The sequence below is a fragment of the Rhinopithecus roxellana genome, chromosome 10 (assembly GCF_007565055.1).
Source record: "Rhinopithecus roxellana isolate Shanxi Qingling chromosome 10, ASM756505v1, whole genome shotgun sequence".
Taxonomy (NCBI): Eukaryota; Metazoa; Chordata; class Mammalia; order Primates; family Cercopithecidae; genus Rhinopithecus; species Rhinopithecus roxellana.
In genome coordinates, this window is record NC_044558.1 from 122593782 (window position 1) to 122603806 (window position 10025).

The 10025-nt window shown below is 37.3% G+C and overlaps 1 protein-coding gene across 1 annotated transcript; it reads left to right on the plus strand.

The window, feature by feature from the left end:
• The first annotated feature begins 259 nt into the window (after positions 1-259).
• Positions 260-8290, plus strand: MAGOHB (mago homolog B, exon junction complex subunit). The gene is made up of 5 exons (XM_010371389.2): positions 260-430; positions 3349-3407; positions 4098-4208; positions 6399-6481; positions 7928-8290. The coding sequence occupies exons 1-5, from the start codon at positions 337-339 to the stop codon at positions 8025-8027; spliced, it is 447 nt and encodes a 148-aa protein (XP_010369691.1). The 5' UTR covers positions 260-336; the 3' UTR covers positions 8028-8290.
• Positions 8291-10025: the final 1735 nt, after the last annotated feature.

Below are 10025 nucleotides of genomic sequence, written 5' to 3' on the forward strand. Positions count from 1 at the left end.
CCAGAAAAGTAAAAGCCACTTGCAAACCTTTAGCTCTAAGTCGATAAAAAAGACTATCATATGCTCACATTTCTAATATTTGCTAATATAATGTAATCTTTATTTTGAAAATAATGTGCCTCCAATCCTAGTAAAGAGAAAGTCACGGCATGCGACCCTCCCTTCAGCACCAACGGGCCTCTCACGCGAGACTCAGCTTTCACGCTTTAGTCCAGGGCTGCACGGCAGGAGGAAGAGAAGCGCCTGTGGTGACGCGCTTATTCCGCGCGATGACGTGACTCCCAGGCGCCGGGAGACACGTTGGCTGGGTTTTCGGCGGGCCTCCCGGGGACAAAAATGGCTATGGCTAGCGATTTCTACCTGCGCTACTACGTAGGGCACAAGGGCAAGTTTGGGCACGAGTTTCTGGAGTTCGAATTTCGGCCGGACGGTGAGAAGAGGCCCACGGCACGCGGTGCTGGGAAAGGGGAGCGAGACCGAGAGGCCGTGGAGGAGGCGAGGGGAGGCCGGGTGGTGTGGAAGGTACAGGGGGCGGAGGCCACTGCTTCCCCCGAAGGAAATAGGAGTTTTAGAGGAGGCCTAAGTTGGTTTTATAAATGAAAGAGAACTAATTGCAGTAAATTAAAGCTAATCCTGTCACAAACTGAAAGGTCGAAACTACAGTAATCAGAATTCTGTAACAGTGCACCAGAAGGGACTCTGTAGATTGTCGCCCTGATTAAAAATGCTAGCACTTTTTTGAAAACACCCCCATCAGCGGGTGGTTCAATGGATGAATAAAATCTTGTGGTGACCAGTACCTTTTTTCATTCAGGCTGTGTGTGTTCTTTGAAGGGGAGGAGCCCGACGTGTTAACAAACGAGAATAATAATATGTTTTAGGTGTTTACGTATAATTGTTCACCATAGGACGCATGAAGAGTACCAAAAAAGAGGGGAGAGGTAAAGTTCCACAGGAGGGAGTCAGGAAAATCTTCCTAGAGGAAGACACTCTTGAGATGAGCCTCGAAGTGAGAGACTTGGCCTTTGAGAGAAAAAAACAGACTTCCAGAGCAGTGAGAGCAGAGGACAAGGTGAAACTGCTACCCAAGTAGCGTGCAACAATTTGTTTTCTGACAGCGCTATTAGAACATGTTACATTGGTCTTGCCTACCTGCAACAAGAAAGTTCATTTGGATATATATGTTTTGGTTTTTTTTAAATGCACGTTTTTTGCTGGGCAACAAGCAAATACAAAATTGGAAGGTACACTAATGAGTAAGACAAATTTAACTCAAAGAGATTTGTCTTGGTGGGGACACAGACATTTAACTATAAAGCAGTAGGTATATTAAGTCCTATAAGCAGGCTTTAGACAATGTTCTGTGAGAGCAAGAATAAAAAATTAGAGGAGGAACGTATATTAGGAAAGGAGAAGAGTATCAAGCATTTCAAGCCGAACTCACGTGAACTACAGTCCTGCAATTATGACTTTGAAACAGAGTCTCACTCTATCACCCAGATCTGAGTGCAGTGGCAAGATCTCAGCTCACTGCAACCTCCGCCTCCCAAGCGCAAGTGATCCCTCACCTCAGCCTCCCAAGGTGCTGGAAATCAGCCTCCCAAGGTGCTGGAAATACAGGCCCGTGCCACCTCGCCCAGCTCTGTTGTTGTAGAGATGGGTTTCCGCATGTTGCCCAGGCTGTCCTCAAACCCCTGAGGTCAAGAGATTCACCAGCCTCAGCCGCCCGAAGTATTGGGATTACACTCATGAGCCACCGTGCCAGCCCTGCAATTATTTAGAAACCTTAATCACTGTATTCAACCTTACTCTCCCCATAAATTCAGCTAAATTTACCTGAATTCATCTATTCTTTATGTAGTATTATTTTCAGTTCCTCTGCCTGTGGACACCATCAAGCTTGTATCTATCACTTTTAGCAGGTCACATAAATTAAGCACCTGAATATTATCAGGGAAGTTTTGTGCTAGAACAGTGGTTCTAATCAATGTATCTGCCACTGCACTGTTCCACATACTTCTTCTATTGGTAATATTGAGTCTCCCGAAGACTTGCATTTCTTTCTCTCTCTTTCTTTTTCTTTCTCTTTCTTTCTTTCTTTCCTTCTTTCTTTCTCTTTCTTTCTTTCTTTCTTTCTCTTTCCTTCCTTCCTTCCTTCCTTCCTTCCTTCCTTCCTTCCTTCCTTCCTTCCTTCCTTCCTTCCTTCTTTCTTTCTTTCTTTGTTTCTTTCTTTCTTCTCTTTCTCTCTTTCTCTCTTTTCTTTTCTTTTTTTCTTTCTTTCTTTTTTTTGAGACAGAGTGTTGCTCTATCGCCCAGGCTGCAGTGCAGTGGTGCGATCTCAGCTCACTGCAACCTCTGCCTGCTGGATTGAAGCGATTCTTCTGCCTCAGCCTCCCGAGTAGCTGGGATTGCAGGCATGTGCCACCACGGCCCGGCTACTTTTTCGTATTTTTAGTAGAGACGGGGTTTCTCCATGTTGGCCAGACTGGTCTTGAACTGCTGACCTCAGGTAGTCCACCCGTCTCGGCCTCCGAAAGTGCTGGGATTACAGGCGTGAGCCACTGCACCTGGCACCAAGCCATCAAAGACTGGCATTTCTATCATTTTAGAGTAGCTGCTGCATAGTATAGCTGTGTCTGGGCAACTGACTAGCCATAAGGGGAAGCATACATCAGATAATACAAAAATCATGATGGATTAAAATTAAATATAAACTAGCTAACAAACTCATCAACTTCAATCCAGAAGCATCGTTTGTATCCTTCTTAGTCATAATTCTAAAATGTCTACAATATAATTGTATGCATACATTTGAAGGGAAAAAAGGAACATTTTTTTGTAGTGGAGAAAGCCTGAGTATTAAAGTAGATCTAGATCTGAATCTTGTGTGACCTTGTTTAAGTTACTTAACTTTGTTTTCTCTTATGAATAGGTGAGAGAATAAAACCTGATTTTTAGGATTGTTTTACAGATTAGATTAAATTATCTGTGTAAGGCACTTAGTACCACTACGTACATATAACAAACTTGAAAGGAATGTTAGTGCCTTTTGCAGATTCTCTTTCTAGTTCATGATGTAGCTTAAGAAAATAGGCCATAAAAATGACCCTATATCTATATATTGTAGGCATGGGCTATTTAAATATTTGGCTAGCTTCAACTTCAGCAAACTTAACCAGCAAATATTTATTGTCTACATGTCTAACAATGATTTTACACAAGGAGGGAGGAAATATTAATAAAAGTAATAGTATAAAATGGTCTTTACCTTCAAAATTGTATATGATGTCATTAATTTTTTTTAGCCATTTTTGCTATTGTAAATTGATTTTTTTCCACTTCCCACAGGAAAGCTTAGATATGCCAACAACAGCAATTACAAAAATGATGTCATGATCAGAAAAGAGGTAAGTTCTATTTGAATGTCTTTTTTTTTTTTTTTTTTTTTTTGCATTTAGCCCATTTTCTTCAAGTCTGTGTTGAATTTACAAAAGTACATCTAAGGCTGTATCATAAAGAAGAAGGCAATTTACAGATTGAAAGAGTTGCCATTTAAATTAGATACAATGGTTGCATCCATAGGAATGAGAAAGTTCAGAGAACTAACTTTGTTGTGAACTACACTTGCATTTATTTATTTATTTTTATTTTTATTTTTATTTTTTGAGACAGAGTCTCGCTCTGTTGCCCAAGCTGCAGTGCAGTGGCGTGATCTCAGCTCACTGCAACCTCTGCCTCCCAGGCTCAAGCAATTCTCCTGCTTCAGTGTACTTGCATTTATTACTGTTCACCTTACAGATCTTGTGATCTAACCACTTGGGGGTATTTGGATCTTAATGTTACAAAGGCAGAATACAGTGTTTCAAAGACGGGTAATGATGAGAAGAGGGAAAAATAAATGTGAGAGGAAAGGGCAAGAGATGAAGAAAAGTAATATAACAAGGATAAATGATTATCTCTCATTCTCTACTTTTGGAATCAATTAAATTTTTCTATATTCCTCTATTTGAATATTCAGAGTTTGTAACTCTTATTTCATTCGGAGTTGAGGGGTGACATAGGTGGACATTATCAATTTTATTATGATTGATTTTTAGGCTTATGTGCACAAGAGTGTAATGGAAGAACTGAAGAGAATTATTGATGACAGTGAAATTACAAAAGAAGATGATGCTTTGTGGCCTCCCCCTGATAGGGTTGGCCGACAGGTTTGTATTTAGTGATTCTTTAAGTGCATAAATATTAAAAATTGATAATACTATTATGATTACCCTTATTTATTTTGAATGAGTCTAAGTTGATTCTTTGGCTTTCCATTTAATAGACACCTGGTAAATTCTCTTTAATTTTGTCTCTTAGTTCCGTTTTTCTGTGCTACCTGCTAGTAGTGAAGGAGTCAGTGCATAGCTCTAAATTTAGATACCTTTCTCTGTAGTCACCCTAGCCAACGTTAGGATGCTTTCACAGTGCAGTGTTATGAATAATTTCTGTTGTGTGTTAATCACTTTTATTAAGAATATGACTATGTAAAATTTACTTTTGCCAAATCATAACTTTTAAAATTCTTATTTGCATCCCTATACCCCAGAGAGAGACTTGATTGGTGGTTTCTTTGTTAAAACTTGTGATTGCATTTGCCTCTCATATTCCTTCAGAATAATTGATTTTTCTCAAAAGGCTTCTGAAGAACTCTGAAAGCCTAATTTCACTCTGTAAAAAGAAAGTTTGGTTTCTGAATTGGGTCTTTTCAGCTCTTGGAGAAATGAGATACAACCCCTGGAAGGAAGAAACATTTAATTTCACTTTTGTATATCCCTGAGGATTATACTTTATATCACCTTCTTTGAGTAGAAGAAAATGTGGAGAAATCTAACACATGCTGACACTCTGTAGGAGTAACTTAACTTTTCTGTTTAAAGAAACATTATTTAGAAGAGCAAAGGTAATAGTTAACAGTATTTATTTTAAGCATCATATCACTTTTAAAAAGCAAATTTAGGCCTCAGTTTGTTTTATGCAGATATACAGATGTACTAAAGAGCAAACCACAGCAGCTAACCTTTTATATCATTTAGACTCGGGGACAGCCTAGTATTTCTTAAGGATGTGTTCATGGGTTTTGGTTAGTGGGGAGGAGTAGGCATGCTTCAGAAGTTGCCTTTTGTATCAGGTCAAAGGTTTTATGGCTGTTAGAGCATCTTAGCTAATTCTCCATTTGGTGTGTGTCATAAACTGCATAATTAGGCCTCTGGTTAAATAGCTAGGATTGTCTTCAATAGTATCTGTTAACTTGAAAATTCATTACAGATACAGCTTCTTAATTACTGGTTTTAGGCCTGCAGATACACAATATAGGGAAAAATCTATACAGTAATGACAGCACACTAGGAACATCTACAGTATGGTTTTTTTTTAAAAACTAGTTCTTAATTTTAGTTATTTTGTGGAGTATTAGTTTTTTTTTTTTTTTTTGAGACGGAGTCTCGCTCTGTCACCCAGGCTGGAGTGCAGTGGCCGGATCTCAGCTCACTGCAAGCTCTGCCTCCCGGGTTTACGCCATTCTCCTGCCTCAGCCTCCCGAGTAGCTGGGACTACAGGCGCCTGCCACCTTGCCCGGCTAGTTTTTTTGTATTTTTTAGTAGAGACAGGGTTTCACCGTGTTAGCCAGGATGGACTCGATCTCCTGACCTCATGATCTGCCCGTCTCGGCCTCCCAAAGTACTGGGATTACAGGCTTGAGCCACCGCGCCCGGCCCCAGAGTATTAGTTTTGAAGTCTTACAGTCTTGGGATCAAATATAAGTACCATCCTTATTAGTGGTTATAAATATCAACAGGTGTTTTCCTCTGCTTTATGAGTTTTGAATTACCTATTTGTAAAATAGGTGAATAAGGGTATTTTCAAGATTACAGAGAGTATAAAGTCCCTAGCACTAGAGCCTGACATACAGTAAGTGCTAAACTGGTGGTGGTGGTGATTAATATTATACATTTTATTTGTAGAATCTTCCAGAAAGAAAAAATACCTATTTATCATATTAAAAATGGTCTTATACTCCTATCATTTTTCCAACATGTGCTTCAAAGTGATGTCTTCAGTTTTTACTGACATTGTAAGAAATATTTCTTTGTCATTTTGTTTCATCGTGTCTTCTTTATGTCTCTGGAAAGCAATTCTTTGTTGGTCCTAAACTTGGGGGTAGTACTCGTGAGCAGTTTTTATTTTAAGGATATAGTTTATATCTAATACACCAAGTTTCTTTTCCCCCACCACCCCGCTAGACTGGTTGACTGCTAGAAAACTTGGAACTAAAATTGGGATCCATTTGTAGCAAGAATACAGATATCTCTGGGATAGATTTTTATATTAACTACATTTTTCTGCTATTTTTTTTTTAGGAGCTTGAAATTGTAATTGGGGATGAGCACATATCTTTTACCACATCAAAAATAGGTTCTCTTATTGACGTAAATCAGTCAAAGTAAGTATGTTAAAGAATTTTGGCTAAGTTGTCATTATTAGAGAGGCTCATTTAGAACTATAGTATAGTCAGTTTGTTAGCCAAGATAATTTCATTAGCTTCCTATCAGTTTATTATGCAGATGTAATTCTGATTTTTATGTCATTAAAGGCTTACTATCTTGTCTCTCAGTAGAAGTTAGCAGAGTATTTCATCAATTGTCCAAAAAAGTTTAATCCAACAGCTGTATATAATAATGCCCAAATTGTATTAGCTATTTTGTATAAAAATATGGATATAGTATCAGAAAATCCAAAGAAAAGAAGTCCTTATTGGATTATATCAGCCTCATTAGGTCCATGTCATCTCACTTTCCTCCTTGGGCTCAATTCTTGGGAAAAAGATGGAAAAAATCCAGTCTAGCCTAAGTATCCTTTAGCTACCAATGTCCTCCCCAGATCTCTCTCTCCTCCGCCCCAGGGTTTTGTAGTACATCCCATTTTCTTGGTCTGATCCAAGCCACTTATTTGTGCCCATTCCCCTCAAAGTGTCCCATAGTGCTCTTACCTTTTTCTGTCACTCTAAATTGTAATAACCTATTTGTCTGCTTTAAGTAAGCTCCATGAGAACCTTGCTGTATCCACAAAGTTAGCATAGTGCCCTGCACATAATAGATGCTTTCAATAAATATTTATTAGAGTAAAGGAGAAAGGAATGAATGCATAATGACTATTGGACACAAAAGTCTGTGTTCACAGAGACCAACTGGATACTTTTAAACTATGAAATTTCTTTTCCTACATTTGGTGAGGATGTGGCATTGATACCCTATTGGGATTATAAATTGGTAGTGGTTTTTGGAAAGCAATTTGGTAATATGCATCAAAAACTGTTGACATTTTTCATTCACCTTTGGCCTAGTAATTTCATTTCTGAGCATCTCTTCTATGGAACTACTCCTAAGTATTGGAAAGGCTTTATTATGCATGAAGATGCTCATTGAAGTATTATTAATAATAGGGAATTAACCCCAGTGTCTAACAAGGAGAGAATTATTAAATTAATTAAAAATTACTAGGGAATTTTTTTTTTAATGCTGTGGGGAAAGTAATGTAAAAAGGGGCACAGGGAATGATTTTAGTTATTAAAAATTAGAGAAACATCAAAATGTTCACAGTTATTCTGTGAAATGGTGGCATTACGGTATTTTTATTAGACATTTTTATGATGCGGTTATGACATTCATAAGGAGATGAATAAATACTAAAATGAATACTGATGAAGAAACTATTTTTTTCTTATAGAAAAGATATTCATTTTATGCTCTAGTTGTTGGCAAAATCCTTCCCTTCTCCTAAATTTTGTTAACTTAATTGTTATAAGATTTTAATTTTGTTTTGTTTTAGGAATTTAAAGAATTGTTTTATCCTAGGAAGAAAAAGTAACTTTTACCTTTTTAAATTTTAGGGATCCTGAAGGTCTTCGAGTATTTTACTATTTGGTACAAGACTTAAAATGTTTAGTTTTCAGTCTTATTGGATTACACTTCAAGATTAAACCAATTTAAATTGTATGTTTTCAAGCTGTTTGTATATTTAATTAAGGGATGGGAGGGGTTATTTGTCATTTACAATATTGAGGTTTTTATGAATGTGAAGCAAACAAAAAGAAATTTGTATGTAAACTGAAAATAAGAAAATACATTAGCAAGCTTAATGGTTATCCTTGCTTGAGTCCACATGGGTTGGACAGTCCCCACACACATTAAATTCTGTAAATAAAAGCCACCTTTTGTTAAAAATTTGCTCTAATAAAACATACCAAATCCTGGTTGCAGAGTAGTTTTTTGTTTTTTCTAGGAGGCTATATCTCTAATTCACTTTAGAGATAATAAGAAATTGTTCTGGTAGGTATATCCTGTGACAGAAGATACTTTAGGTGGAAATATGTAGCCATATTCCCATCCATGAAAGGCAATTGTAGATCTTCCCTTATTTCCTTCATACATGATTGGATTTAATTTTGGGGGGCTTACAGAAGGTCCGTTTTTTTTTTTTTTTTTTTTTTTTACAGTTATCACAAACCCCTCAGGGATTATTCACATTTAAATATTTTCAATTATAAGCAGTGATGTCCTAAAGTGTTACAAGAGTGAAGTCTACCTCATGTTAGGCATATCTTCGATTATGTCCTTGTTCCTTATTTCACAATGTATTTGGTGTGTAGGGGAGGGGGAAAACTAAATGAGTTTTCAGCTTTATAAATTGTTAAACATTTAGACAAACGTACATGTGCGTATGAAGGAACAGAAATATTTTAACTCCTATTGACCACGGGTCTCACTTAAGTTTCCCAGTTCCTTTCAACCTCTTTCTAATAGATTTCCTCTTTCGTTACTTTTAGTAACCATGTCCCTTGTTTCCTCTTATTCTTCCATCTGAACCTCCACTCTTTAAAAGTTGTACTGTTCCAGTAGTTATAATCCACTTGCCCTAGGAACAAGTTAGCACTGACTTTTGGGTGGAATAATTAGTTTCTGGAGGCTTGCCAGGACTCCTGAGCAACTAGGCTCTACAGTCGGGCTGTCCAATAACTTTTTTGCAATAATGGAAATGTTCTATGTGCAGTCCAGTAGGGTAGCCACTGGCCAAATGAGGCTACTGATTACTTGAGGTGTGCCTCGTATAACTGAACTTATGGTGCTATTTAAACAATTTTTTTTTCTAACGTGAAAAGGATAAAACATACAAAACTCTTGACAATTATAAAGTGAACACCTATGTGCCAACCTAGATTCTATACTTAACATCTTTTTTATTGTAATAGCTCTTATAATAAATCTTGGTTTTTTACTTAACTGGTGTAATTGGTGCCAGTAAGCTACTTCTTCTTCTTTTTTTTTTTTTTTTTTTTGTAGTGCTATTTAATTTTGATTAAATTTAGATAGCCACATGTGTCTAGTGGCTACCCTTTGGACATTATAGCTCTAGAGCATGGCTTGGTAACCTGTTTGCCATGGAGCACTAGATGGTCCTTTTCACTCCTCAGAATGCATGCCCATTGTCTTCAGGTTTGCCGTGGAAAGTCAAATGATTTCCACTTCATTATGCAAGTACACCATCATCTTCAGGTCTTTTGTACGTAAAATATTTCTGTTCCAGTTGTAGACCTTGATGATTGTTCAGTATGAAATCGTATTACAATTTTCTTGCATTTAGATGTCAACCTCAAGAAGAAAGAGGAACAATCGCCTTTCGAACTTCCAGTGGGCCTGCAGTTTTTGGTTGTTCCTCAAAATAACCTTCATTCTCTGGCTCCTGTTGAATAAGCTGATCCATTCAAAACTGAACAAGGTTGAGGAGAAATAGTGCTTATATTAAAAAATCTTTAAGTCTTTGTCCCCATTCTCTAACTTCCTTATGTTTTGGTTATTTAGCTCTATACCTACTATCTACTAGAATTTCTCATATTTAAACCAAGATGGGAGACTAGGTCATTAGGAAAATATTATCGTCTACAATTTTCTTATACTTTGATCTGTCTTTTATTTGATCGTAAGCTGCTG